At 38.1% G+C, this 14,656-nt stretch overlaps 1 protein-coding gene across 5 annotated transcripts in view; it reads left to right on the top strand.

Moving 5' to 3' along the window:
- Positions 1-14,656, top strand: part of RABGAP1 (RAB GTPase activating protein 1) — a 186,017-nt gene that overhangs the window by 84,048 nt on the left and 87,313 nt on the right. For all 5 annotated transcript variants that reach the window (XM_066256280.1, XM_066256279.1, XM_066256283.1 and 2 more), the window contains 2 exons: positions 5,863-6,037; positions 10,762-10,855. In XM_066256280.1, coding sequence (XP_066112377.1) covers positions 5,863-6,037; positions 10,762-10,855 — 269 coding nt within the window. The remainder of the gene's footprint in view (positions 1-5,862; positions 6,038-10,761; positions 10,856-14,656) is intronic.

Genomic DNA, 14,656 nt, shown 5'->3' with positions numbered 1-14,656 from the left:
GTGATCCAATGAAGATAACATTCTCAATTTATAGATCCAAAGATGTAAAATAGATTTTATGGGATGTTTTATGGAAAAGATACATATTTTCTAAGAGTCCCAATCAGGGTTTTTTCCATAGAAACATTTTCTTTTTGTCTTTCTTTAAGAATATTTTTAGAACTTACTTAAATGTAATTTAAAATTTTAATCATTTTGCCATTCTCATTACAAACGGAACAACAGACCAAAATTTAAAAATATATATGTAGTTTCTATTATTGCTATAAGTATGGGAAAATAATCATGGAAATATTTTCTTTAAATACATGTTTAGAAATTGAATCTTTTTTTCTTTTACTAAATTTATCTGGTGACTCAGTAACTCTTTTTTAGCCTGGAAGCTTTCCCAACTGTGGGGAATTGTTTTATTAGGATGGAATCATATTAGAGAAGAAACTTAAAATTAGTGGGGAAAGAAAGATTGCTTTTTTAAGTTTAAATATTTAGATATTGTTTACTAAAAGAGAAGAAAATGGTTTGAAGACTCGATGTTCCAGTAGTAACATAAGGTGAATAAAAGACCAACTAAACATTCTTATAACTATAGAATTAAATTTTATTGTGAGAGGGACTTTATTATTATTTATTTATTTATTTTGAGAGAGAGACAGAGAGGGAGATGAGAAGCATCAACTCGTAGGTGCTTCAGTTTAGTTGTTCATTGATTACTTCTCATACATAGAATGAAGAGGCCCAGGTTTCCAGAATAATTACATGACCTATTGGAATATATGACATTGTCCACAAAGTTTAACTTTTCAGGTATCAGCTTATCCATTTAAAAATAACTTTATAGCCTGACCGGTAGTGGTGCAATGGATAGAGCATCAATCTGGGATGCTAAGGATCCAGATTTGATACCCCGAGGCCACCAGTTTGAGCACGAGGTCAACACTTGAGCGTGGGATTGTCAACATGATCCCATGGTTACTGACTTGAGCCCAAAGGTTGCTGGTTTGAGCAAGGGATCACGTGTTGGCACACAAGGTCATTTTGCTTATGTGATTTTTGTTTTATTTGCCAAATTCCAAGGTATAAGAAATATCTCTTTCCCCATAGGCTTTCAAGAATGTGTTATTGAACTTAAGGATATAATGGTAGTTTTAATTTATCCTTTGGTGAATGAAACCAACATTTCATATATATATATATATATACATATATAACACATATATACATTTATTATTATTATTATTATTAAGGGAGAGGCGAGGGAGGCAGGGTGGCAGAGAGAGAGACTCCCACATGCACCCCAACAGGGATCCACCCAGCAAGCTCCCTACAAGGAGATGCTCTGCCCATCTGAGGCCACTGGACCATTGTTTCACAACTGAGCTATTTCATCGCCTGAGGTGAGGAGATGGAGCCGGCCAACTTACTGGGACCATTTTAGCCATGGCTGCGGGCTGGGAAGAGACAGAAAGAGAGAGAAAAGGGGGAGAGGGAGAGGTGGAGAAGCAGTTGGTCTCTTCTGTGTGCCCTGGGTGGGAATCGAACCCGGGACTTCCACACGCCAGCCCAATGCTCTACCGCTGAGCCAACTAGCCAGGGCCATATTTCATATGTTTAAGGGGGATTTTTTTTTCCTTTTCTGTGAATTGTTTCATTATATTTTTTGCTCTGTTTTTGTTCTTTTTCCTCTTAATTTTTGAAGTCCTTAATATATTTGAGAAGTTAATCCTTTGAAATATAAGTTGCAAAAATTTTTTTGACCTGTCACTTGTCTTTTGACTTAAATTATGATGGTCTTTTGGGCTTTTTGCCACACAATTTCTTATGTACTTGGAATTTATGAAGTTTTTTCTTTAAAGCTTCTGGATTTGGAGTAATAATTAGAATTGTTTTCCCTACTCCCAAGTAAAAATGAATTTACAGATTTTCTTTTATTATGTTTTATTTTACTACCTTTAGAGCTTTGATTCATTAATATTTTATTTTCATGTATAGTATAAAGTACAAGTCTGAGTCATTCTTTTTTCAATGTCCATTTACTTATTCCAACACTATTAAATTATAATTTTCCGCAATGATTTGAGATTCTACCTTTATCATATATCACATTTTCTTTTTCTTTTTCTTTTTTTTTTTGTGGCAGAGACAGAGAGGGACAGATAGGGACAGACAGACAGGAAGGGAGATAGATGAGAAACATCAATTCTTCATTGCGGTTCCTTAGTTGTTCATTGATTGATTTCTCATATGTGCTTTGACTGCGGGCCTTCAGCAGACCGAGTGACCCCTTGCTCAAGCCAGCGACCTTGGGTTCAAGCTGGTGAGCTTTTCTCAAACCAGATGAACCTGTGCTCAAGCTGGCGCCTTTGGGGTCTCAAACCTTTGTCCTTTACATCCCAGCCTGACACTCTATCCATTGCGCCACCGCCTGGTCAGGCCATATATCACATTTTCATGTTTTGTTGTTGTTGTTTTTTTGGCACCTTAGTTTCTCAGTGATTGCTTTCTCGTATGTGCCCTGACAGGGGCAGGGGGCTACAGCATACTGAGTGACCCTTGCTCAAGCCAGCATCCTTGGACTCAAGCTGGTTAGCCTTGCTCAAACCAGATGAGCCCGCACTCAAACTGGCGACCTCGGGATCTCAAACCTGGGTCCTCTGTGTCTCAGCCCGACGCCCTATGTACTGCGCCACCTCCTGGTCAGGCACATTTTCATGTTTATTTAGACCTCATTCTGGTTTTCATAATTTTCATTGTTTTTTATGTTATTTTTGTACCAGTATTACATACATTCTTACTTATGTAGACTTCATAATGTTTCAATACCTGGTAGGGCTATCCTCTCTCCCTAGTTCTTTTTTTGTGGGTTTTGCTGGATAGTTTCTTTTTTTAATAAAGTTTAGATTCAACCTTGTAACTCAGGAAAAAATTACTGGTATTTTTATTGGGAATAATTGACATCATTATGATGTCAGTCATTTTATGCAAGAACATCTGATGCCTTTCCATTTAAGTCTACTCTTTTATGTCTTTTAAAAGTGCTTTGAAAATTTAATTTCAGAAAATTAAACACAAAATAAAAAGAATAGTATAATTTACCCCATGTATTATTATCTATCTTTAACAATGAACAACATTTTTAATAGCTGGAGCACTGGAGTTACAGTTGGGTCCAGTTCCTGACTCTGTGTTTATCTGACTTCAAAAGGCAATGTTGCTGTAGTCACTATTACTCACAGAAGAGTTTCTAGGTGAACTGCAAGGGTTATCACATTTATATAGTGTCTGAACAATTTTTTTAAAGGTAAAGAGCATTAATGATATTTTAGCTGTTTCAGGTAGCAATTAACTAATGGTTCAGAGTAATTTGTAACAATAAAAGTAAAGCCTGTTTCCTATCAAACTATAACATATAAAAATTTAAAAATCCAAATTTAGAGTGAATGTAAGATTTTAATTCAATTTATTAATTAGTAAGGAACCAGTAAGAGGGTAAAACTGATTCTAAGTTTTGAGGAACTAGAGTTTATATAGTCTTTCCTTTAAAAAAAAAAAAGCGTATTATAAAAAGATTGCTAGGTAAAAACTAGTTAATATCCTATAGGCTACCTTTGGGTTATCTTTTCTTTTTAGATTCTATTTATTTATTTTAGAGAGACAGAGAGAGAGAAAAGGGGAGGAGCAGAAAGCATCAACTCCCATATGTGCCTTGACTAGGCAAGCCCAGGGTTTTGAACCAGCGACCTCAGCATTCCAGGTTGACGCTTTACCCATTGTGCCACCACAGGTTAGGTAGGGTTATCTTTTCTGTTGGACAGAAATCATTTGCATATGTACTGGACACAGATTTATAGGTTAATATGTAACTTCACAGAGTCTGGCCTCTTAATTCATAGTAAGTAGCTAAGTCAAAATTGGTTATTGCCTGACCAGGCGGTGGCACAGTGGATGGAGCATTGGCCTGGGATGCGAAGGACCCAGGTTCGAGACCCTGAGGTCGCCGGCTTGAGCATGGGCTCATCTGGTTTGAGCAAGGCTTACCAGCTTGGACCCAAGGTCGCTGGCTTGAGCAAAGGGTTACTCGGTCTGCTGAAGGCCCACGGTCAAGGCACGTATGAAAAAGCAATCAATGAACAACTAAAATGTCACAGTGAAAAACTGATGATTGATGCTTGTCATCTCTCTCCGTTCCTGTCTGTCTGTCTCTATCCCTCTCTCTGACTCTGTCTCTGTAAAAAAAAAAAAAAAATTGGTTATCTAGAAATTTAATAATCTTTGAGTGGATATGTTAAATCAAAGTCTGCAAACTAGAGTCTGTGGGTCAAGTCCAGCTTGGTGCTTGTTTTCATAAAGTTTTATTCAGGACACAGCCACGTTCACTGGCTGTGGTTGCTTTTGCACCATAATAGCAGAATTGAATAATGGCAGAGATCACTGGCCAACATAGCCTAAAAAAAATCTTACTATTTGGCCCTGTACAGAAAAGCTGACCAACCTTTGTTAAACATTGCTTCAGGATGGTATTGAAAGGACCTTATTGCCATTATCTTGGCCTTTGAGGACTGGGGTAATTTTTCTTAACCCAAATAATCATTAAGAAGATAAAATCTAGCCCTGGCCGGTTGGCTCAGCGGTAGAGTGTCGGTCTAGCGTGCGGAGGACCCGGGTTCGATTCCCGGCCAGGGCACACAGGAGAAGCGCCCATTTGCTTCTCCACCCCTCCGCCGCGCTTTCCTCTCTGTCTCTCTCTTCCCCTCCCGCAGCTAAGGCTCCATTGGAGCAAAGATGGCCCGGGTGCTGGGGATGGCTCTGTGGCCTCTGCCTCAGGCGCTAGAGTGGCCCTGGTCGCAACATGGCGACGCCCCAGAGGGGCAGAGCATCGCCCCTTGGTGGGCAGAGCGTCGCCCCATGATGGGCGTGCCGGGTGGATCCCGGTTGGGCGCATGCGGGAGTCTGTCTGACTGTCTCTCCCCGTTTCCAGCTTCAGAAAAATGAAAAAAAAAAAAAAAAGAAGATAAAATCTACTCTGCCTGATGTTTCTGCACCTAATTAACATCTTATTCCCCCCCACCTTGTATTTTTATTTTATGCGTGTATGTTGTTCTCTTAGGTGTAGCCCCCTTTTTCTGGTTGTCTCTCTTTCTTTTCCTGCTGCTCTGTATGTCACTGCTCCCCCTTCAGCTCCTTAACTGGCTGTATTAGGGAGTGTTACTATATTGAAATAGTGTACTGGTAAAGTTTTATATTCCCTGTTCTTAAGTTTTAATTTAGGTCAATTTAAAATGTTATGTGCTTACCTCAAAATAAGATCAAAATACAAACCAATTTTAGTTATCAAAATTTTATAGATTCTATTAAGCTCCTTTCTGCCACTCACCTCTCCTCCCACCCCAAGTTGTAACTTTCAATTGAAGAAAAGCTTTCTACACTGTTTTAATTAAGCTAAGGAGTGGAAGGGGCATGGAAATAAGAGGACTTGCATAGTCCTAAACTTTGTTCTAGATTATTTTAAAACTTTTTTTTATGTAGAGTTTTATAAAGGAAAATTTGAAGGACGCCTTAAAGTAACTTGGAAGCTACAGAATAGTTAACCTTTTAGTTCACATTTGCTAAATATTGTGATTGGTTGTGGTTAGATGTTTGATGATACAGACTTAAGACAATAAATAAAATTGCAGATCTAGAGTCCTGCTCAATAAACACCCTATTTCATAGGGTTTTAAAATCTAAACGTACACTTTTTTATTTAGAAAAGGTTACCTTAAGTATAGATATTCAAGGTAATACTTTATATTCTCACATCCTATATGAAGTCAGTACTGAATTAAAATAATTTTACCACTTAATAAATTTTTTTTCATCTTTAAGATAAAGCAGAAGGAGAGAAAGAGCAATACTGACACTTTATATGAAGTTGTGTGCTTGGAAAGTGAATCAGAAAGAGAGAGGAGGAAAACCACAGCCAGTCCCTCAATTCGCCTGCCGCAATCTGGATCTCAGAGCTCGATGATACCGTCCCCTCCAGAAGATGATGAAGAGGAAGGTAAAGTATAGGCAGGGCTTCAGTTCTGTTTTGGGGTGGAGGACTTACTTTTATCAGTGAGTTGATCCGTGATATAATATTTGGAATTTCTGGGGAGGATCCAAAAATGATTAACTGAGAACCTTCTTTTAGATAATGATAGTCAGCCTGACTGATGGTGGCGCAGTGGATAGATTATCGACCTGGGGCGCTCAGGACCCAGTTTTGAAACCCAAGGTCACCAGCTTGAGCACAGGCTCACCAGTGCAGGGTCACTGACTAGAGGATGGGATTATAAGACATGATCCCATGGTCGCTGGCTTGAGCACGGGGTCACTGGCTCACTGGAGTGAGCCCTCCACGTACTCCCCCATCAAGGCACGTATGAGAAGCAATCAATGAACAACTAAGGTTCTGCAACTAGAAGTTGATGCTTCTCATCTCTCTCCCTCCCTGCCTGCCTGTCTGTCTGTCTCTCTTGCTAAAAAACAAATATGAAATAAAAGATAATTGTAATTCATCAAGTTGGATAAAATGAGATTACATTTTTTTAAAAGAATACCAGATTTTTAGAGTCAATTATGCACAGCTTCCACTTGAATGCTTTTATCCCATAGGATTTATTTTACAGGGAAAAATTCATTTGCCAAAAGTGGTTTCCACATATGACCCTGTCACAAAATATATGTATTTAAATATATAAATTGATATTTATGCATTATTGGGTTTTGCACTTAATTAGAAATCAATCAGTTGAAGTTTTTCTTCTTTTTTTATGCTTTGTTTATGATTTGATCAGTTAAGAGATACTACATAGAAGTGATAAAAGGAGGGAAGGAACACAGGAAAAGTGAAAGTTTAGAAGTGAAAGAGTAAGGCATTTGTAAGGCCTCGCCAGATAGCTTAGTTGGTTAGAATGTTGTCTGTATATGCCAAGGTTGTAGGTTTGATCCCTGGTCAGGCTACATACAAAAATCAACCAAAGAATGCATAAAAAGTGGAACAACCAATCAATATTCCTTTCTGTCTTTCTCCCTCTCTCCTCCCTCCCTTTTTTCCCTCTTTCCTTCCCTCCTTCCTTCCCTTCTTTCTTCCTTCCTCTCCACCCTGCTTCCTTCCTTCATCTCCTCCCTCCCTCCTTCCTTCCTCCTCTCCCTCCCTCTCTATCTCCTCCCTCTCTCCCTCTTTCCCTCTCTTTCTAAAATCAATAAATTTAAAAAAAATTTAAATTTTATACCAGAGCTTTATTTTTAAGGGAGAGAAAAAGCTGATTATGATAGGTCATATGAAGCATGTGTCTAAGGAAGGTTCACAGGTAGCATTCTGGAAATTCATAGAGGAGAATCCATTTTTCATTGTGACAGTGTCGTGTGGGGCATTTGAAGAGTAGATTTTGAGCTGGAACTTGGAAAGTTCAAGGAGAATTCAGCAGGGATATTTGGGCTGGTTTGGCCACTCCTAAGAAAGTGCATTAACAGTGGCATAAAGGTGGCAGGGATGATTGATTGGGTTAAAAGAAATAAGGTCTATCATTCTGTGCACTTTTTTTCAAGTTTAGAGCAAGCTCTGACTTTCCATTTTCCATTGTTCTCTGTAATTTCCACTTTTCTTATGACTAATCAACAAAGGATCGTTTATTAGTAATATTAATGGCCACCAGTTACTAGATGCTTAATATGTAGTAGACAGGTTTATAAAATAAAACAATATTATGTTTATATAATCCTCACAGAAACCCTGAAAATTTGGATTCATTATTATCCTTATTTTGCACATAAGCAAATGCAATCTCAGTAAAGCATATTTGCCCAAGGTCACACAGCTAGAAATTAGCAGGGAGGGTTTAATTCATGTCTTTGAGTTAATGGTCTGCGCTCTGTTCTTATCATTTCTGTGCATTTAGTTCAAAGCATTTTGAAGTGCAGAGAAAGCACATGTATTGTTTCTAGAGAAGTCACAGATACAATTTAGAGTCTCCATGCAGAACCAATTGAAGTCATGTGTTAAAACTGGGTAAGGTGCACTTGCTCCTGCTCTTTGAGATTGTCTACTGTATAATGGTGGTCTTGAGACTTACAGTTTCCTCTCTAGGTCAACAGTGCTTAAGATGACAGCACAAGTGAAAGTTTATAGAATGCTGGTCCTCTTACGCTCAGCAGTAAAAACAAAAACCAGCAAAAAATTGAGAAAGACACTACTATGAAACCAGAGAATGTTCAAGTCTCCATAGTAGAGATTTGAAAGAATATCTACCAATTACAAAGAAATTTGGGCCCAGCTAAACAATAGCATTAGGACTGACATAGAGTCTCTAGCAGGCATAGATCTTTAAATGTGATTGAGGGGGTTCAGAAGGCCTTTACTGACAGTTAGCTAGAAAGAGATAAGGACTAACAGCAGCATGGGAGAACCAGGGAACACTAGAGCAAGCTCTGTGTAGAAAGAGTGTGTCCTTTTTGCTGCACATTGATTCCCTAGTGTGTGACACTTTCTGGTAACACCATGTTAACTGGGACTGAGGAAGACTGCATAGCCATGCCATCTTTTAATGCTCTTTAAGCCAGTTTTCAAACCAAGACATGGTTCTATTGGGATCTGTTTGCTCATTGGGAAGAAATGGCTACAATCTTTCTAGAGAGGCTCCTTATCCATAGAATGTTTGTGCTTACAAAGCAAAAAGGCAGCAGTTTGGGGGTGGGGGGGTGTTCAGAAACAACAACCTTAGACTGAGACAGCCTGCTCCCTCCCCACCCTCAGTTGTATGGAGTTCTAAATACTGATTTCAAACTACTACTATCCAGATGTGTTGAAAGCATCCAAAACAGTAAAAGAATTTTGTAAGATAGGTGTAATTTCTTTGCAGGAATGGCCATCTTATAAATTTTAGTACTTTTTTTTTTTTTTTTTAATTTTCTTTTGCATTTTTCTGAAGCTGGAAACAGGGAGAGACAGTCCGACAGACTCCCGCATGTGCCCGACCGGGATCCACCTGGCACGCCCACCATGGGGCGATGCTCTGCCCATCCTGGGCGTCGCCATGTTGCGACCAGAGCCACTCTAGCGCCTGAGGCAGAGGCCACAGAGCCATCCCCAGCGCCTGGGCCATTTTTGCTCCAATGGAGCCTTGGCTGCGGGAGGGGAAGAGAGAGACAGAGAGGAAGGTGCCGCAGAGGGGTGGAGAAGCAAATGGGCGCTTCTCCTGTGTGCCCTGGCCAGGAATCGAACCCGGGTCCTCCGCACGCTAGGCCGACGCTCTACCGCTGAGCCAACCGGCCAGGGCAAATTTTAGTACATTTTTGAAGCTGCTTTCCCCCAAAGAGTTCTATTTTGACATTTTAATGAGTAGAAAATTAGTGAAGATATTAGAAAGTAGGGCCAGTTCTGGCAAAATAGTGAAGTACAAGTTTATCTTAGTGCCCTAGAGCCTTTCTCTCTTCCTTATTTCCTCGTTCTACAGAAGATGCTTCCTATTCATTGTGACCTCTTCCCTGTCTCACCATCAGAACTGATGATAATGCCCAAGGCAAATGTAAGAAAGTTTAATAATAAATATCAGCAATTTCTGAGTCTTTTAAAAAAATTAGTTTATAATGTAGTCATCAGTATGTAAAGCTTCAAACTTTATTGAGGCAAGTTAAACCAGAAAATCTAGAAATAGCATTGGCGAGGATATATGAGAACAAGAACTGTTGTACACCAACCACTGGAAATATAAATTGGCAAAACCGTTTTGGAAGGCATTTTGTCAGTTAAGTTTCAAAATCCTTAAAAGTATGCTTTTTTTTTTTTTTTAAACCCAGGAAGTTCTTCTGGGCATATACCCAATGAAAGCAACGAGATATGTTCATCCTGATTCTATTTGTAGCAAAATTTTGAAAATTCCCCAAGTGTTCAGCAAAAAAGGATTGATTAAGCGGACACTGAGTCCCTATTCCCCCACTTTCATCACACCTTTCAGTGCCTCTTACACGTCAAGTCGGTGTCACTTTTTCAGTTTTCATATCTAATAATCTTTAAATTTGTATTTGAATTTACTTTTCCTGATTACTTGAGTTAAATTTGAAATGATCCATTTTTATTTTTTTTAATGTTTTTGTGCTTTCTATTTATTATAAATTGATATATGCCGTTGTAGAAAATTTAGAAAATCACAAAAACATAAAGGAGAGATAAACTAATAACTCCCATCATTCAGAGGCAGTAATTATTAATATTTTGGCATATTTTCTATTTTTTAACATAGACCATAATGAAGATTTAGCTCATATTTTTATGTGCTATTTTGCTGAATCATTTTATAAACAAAGGTCAAAATGCATTTACATTGTGAACAAGTATCGAAATTTATGCAGCAACTCTCTTCTATTGTACACTTAAGTAGTTTGTAATTTTTATAACTGATATATATAAGACTGCTATGTATTTTCATGCATAAAGCTGCTTGCTTTGGAAAAGGAGAGAGAATATACCCTATTTTGAGCTCTGTCAATTTTATAATTACGGTGTACATGGCTTTTTTCTGCATTCGACATAATATGGACCAATGTGGAAAGTAAAAGAGAATGAAAGATTACAACATTCCATCTAGGACTGTTTTTATTTTCTTTATCTTTATACCTGTGTACTACAAGGGAGAATAATGCTTCAGTAAAATCTTTTAAATTTGACTGTGATATTTCCATGTCATTCTTCTGACTTGCATAGCCACTTCTGTTATCTTTTTGTGTGTGTTTTGTTTATTAAAGATAACGATGAACCCCTCTTGAGTGGATCTGGTGATGTATCCAAAGAATGTGCAGAAAAAATTCTTGAAACATGGGGAGAACTGCTGTCAAAATGGTAAGTTATAATAAAATCTCCTCTAGATAAAGAAAAGATTTTATTTATCCATTTTAGAGGGAGAGAAAGGCAGAGGGGAGGAACAGGAAGCATCATTTCGTAGCTGCTTCTCATGTGTACCTTGACCCGGCAAGCCCGGAGTTTCTAACCAGGACCTCAGCGTTCCAGGTGAATACTTGATTCACAGTGCCACCACAGGTCAGGCACAATAGTTGTTTTCATCTGCAGTTTTGTTATGTTCACTTTTTGGAACCAATAATAAAAACCTAAATATGAGGTTCATGTTCTAGAATCTGTATTTAGAGGTTTATGAGGGTAGTAGTAAAGATCAGAAATCAATGCCCAGAATATCAGAAACCTAATAAATTCTCATTGCTGCAGAAAATATTTATTTAAACATTGAGTTTATAGTGAGAATAAGTAAGGACTGAGGTCCTTTATTTTGAAGAGGTTAGGAACCACTTACTGGTTAAGATAATACACAATAGTTAGACAATACACAGTGATAAGTGAGGTGTAGAAGAAGCTCACACAATGCTTAGAGCCACAGGTGAAACCTCAGCTGGGATTTTTCCTTCTCTGTATTACGTACCTAAAGTGACAGCAGAATGTTATAAACATGGTATATATGAACTGTTCTACCAATTACTTTTTCTACTGACACTTGTGAAATTCATGAACCTTCTTACCAACTCAGCAGGGAGTTTGACAACAATGTTAAGAAGCACTGTCCAATAGACTAGAGATTTTCAGCTGGTGTTCCACAAGAATTTTTAAAATATAAAATAACTGTTTAGTCAGGGCCACTGACCTCTTTTTCCTTAGATTGTCAAATAAAAAATTATAGCAGCCAGCCAAACAATAGCAATCTGGTGTGAATGAATCAAAATTATACTTTTTTTTATCAGATTGGCAAAAAATATATTTTTTGCTGTGCTATAGAATTTTAGTAATTAGTTTATGTGTGCCACAGGATGAAAAGGGTTGAAAAATCACTGCTATAGGCTGTCTAAAAAGAATACACTACTTTTAGATATTTATTAATGAAACCAGAGACAGTCTGGTAAGTCTGTTTGGTGGGACATGTATGTAGTTTCGTTTTTCCTCTGTGTGGGTTACCAGGATCGTGGGTAGGGTGGGAGTGGAGCTGAGCTTGAAAGTGATCGCTTCACTTTTCTATTTCAGACCTTTTGATTATTAGGGTTATATAAACACCCCATGGCCTATTTGGGGTTTTTCCTTGGAAGTTTAACTGTTGAAGCCTTTTATTCTATTCTTAGTAAAACTGTGTCTCAGCATTTAAAAAACTTCATGCCCTTAAGGGATAGGACTACAAATGGGCATCATCTGCTTCTAGCTTTCTTACAATGCCTTACACTTTTGGTAAAATACTGTAAAATACTCTTCACATTGGGAAATGTCAAATATGTGTACTGGAAGAAAATGCAAATCAAAGCCTGGTTTGTCTTTCCATAAGTGGTTTTAATAAATGAACTCTGCAAAAGCCCCCCAGGGGCATAGTTCTCATTTATTTCTGATATTTCTTTAGCAATCAGGAGACAAACCTGCTGATGTTCTCGTCACAAATATATTTTCAGTTCAGTGACTTGGGAACCGTTTGGACTGCTGCTTGCAGGAATTTCATCTGTATAACAATATTTCTGTTCTAAAATAGAAATGTAATTGAGTCCTGAATGGTTACATAATAGTACATTTAAAAATCATTTAGATACACCATTTAGACTCTAGATTTTATTAGATGAACTCACCGCATTTTATACAGTTGCTTGGAATTTGTTTTGTTGTCAAGCTTTGTTAATTCATTTAATTGTGTCCTTTTTCCACTCCTTGAAATATATTAACTGAGTTTCCATCTAAACTGTCTTCAAGGCGTTTAAAACTGTTTTTGCTGGTTTCAGTCCAGTCTTCAGAAATAATAATAGATGCTCTGGCTGGTTGCTCATAGGTTCGAATGTCGACTCAATGCGCCAAGGTTGCAGGTTCAATCCCTGGTCAGGGCACGTACAAGAATCAACCAATGAATGCATAAATAAGTGGAACAACAAGTCAGTGTTACTCCCCCCCCCATTCCCTTTCTCTAAAAAAAAATAATAAATAAAAAATTAAAAATATATAGATTCTTGTTAACTCAATTAATTGTAGATTTTTGGATGTTTTGGGGGTTTTTTTTACACAGAGAGTCAGAGAGAGGGACAGACAGACAGGAACGGAGAGATGGGAAGTATCAATCATTAGTTTTTCATTGCGACACCTTAGTTTTTTATTCATTGATTGCTTTCTCATATGTGCCTTGACCGTGGGCTACAGCAGATCGAGTAACCCCTTGCTCAAGCCAGCGACCTTGGGTCCAAACTGGTGAGCTTTTGCTCAAACCAGATGAGCCAATGCTCAAGCTGGCTACCTCAGGGTCTCGAACCTGGGTCCTCTGCATCCCAGTTCTACGCTGTATCCACTGTGCCATCGCCTGATCAGGCTAGATTTTTGGTTTTTAAAAATCATTTTTTATATGTGTCCTATAGATAGTTTCACAATGTTACGGAATTTTAGAGCCTGGTAGACAAAGCTTTAAAGACTACCTTTTCTACTTCTAAGCTGTATGGTCTTGGGCAAGTCACTTAACTCTTCTGAGTCTGTTTTCATTTACAATGTACAAGTCTATAAAACTGCCATTCAAAATTATTGTGGTTGCGTAGTGGTTAGAGCATAGGCCTGGGATGCTGAGGACCCAGGTTCAAAACCCGAGGTCACTGGCTTAAGCATGGGCTCATCCATCCAGCTTGAGCCACAGGGTCGCGAGTTTGAGTGTGGGATCATAGACATGACCCCACGGTTGCTGTCTTGAGCCCAAAGGTCGCTGGCTTGAGCAGGGGGTCACTTACTCTGCTGGAGTCCCCTAATCAAGGCAGCCATGAGAAAACAATGAATGAAGAACTAAGGTACCACAACAAAGAATTGATGCTTCTCATATCTCTCCCTTCCTTTCTGTATGTCCCTGTCTGTCCCTCTTTCTCTCTCTCCTTCAAAAAAAAAATTACTGTAAATTAAAAATAATGGATTTTATGATGGTAGTAATTGTATTAAGAACTAATGAATATACCATATTCCAGGCACTGTGCTAAGTTATGTGCTTTTTCTTCACTATCAAACCCTTATGAACTAGTATCTATTTTTATAGATGAGGAAACTGGCTCAAAGATTAAGTCAGCAATTCTAGTTAGTAAATGACAAGCCCAGAATTTTTAACACAACCTAAAATTCAACTCCAAAGCTGATATTAACTTTATTAGATTATTACTGTTGGTAATACCTTTGAGCTCTAATTCTTTAAGTTCATTTTAATGTGACTTAGTGGATAAGAGAACTAATGTCAATATAAAATAATACACTCAGTTGGATGAAGTTAATGGTATCCATGACATAAAATTAATTCTGAAAATTTTACCAGTATAAAGTAAGGTAGGGTTAGCAAATAAACCTATGGTTGGGTTTATTGGACAAATGTAACTACTTTAGGATTTGTAGCCAAATCATTTCTGTCACAACTGCTCAACTCTGCTGTTGTAATGGGAAAGCAGTCATACTCAATACATAAGCAAATAAAAATGGCTGTTTCAATAAAGATTTGTTTATTGAAATGAGGTAGGCTCGAGTTGGCCCAGAAGCCATAGTGTACCAATTCTTGAATTAAGTAGCAGAACTACTTTTGTTCTTTCTTGCTCACAGCTCTTCAGTTGTTTTTGTTTTTTGTATTTTTCTGAAGCTGGAAACGGGGAGGCAGTC

Source organism: Saccopteryx bilineata, chromosome 2, assembly GCF_036850765.1.
Source record: "Saccopteryx bilineata isolate mSacBil1 chromosome 2, mSacBil1_pri_phased_curated, whole genome shotgun sequence".
Classification (NCBI taxonomy): Eukaryota; Metazoa; Chordata; class Mammalia; order Chiroptera; family Emballonuridae; genus Saccopteryx; species Saccopteryx bilineata.
The sequence above is the reverse complement of the archived record's forward strand: the minus strand, read 5'-3'. Positions and strand labels throughout refer to the sequence as shown.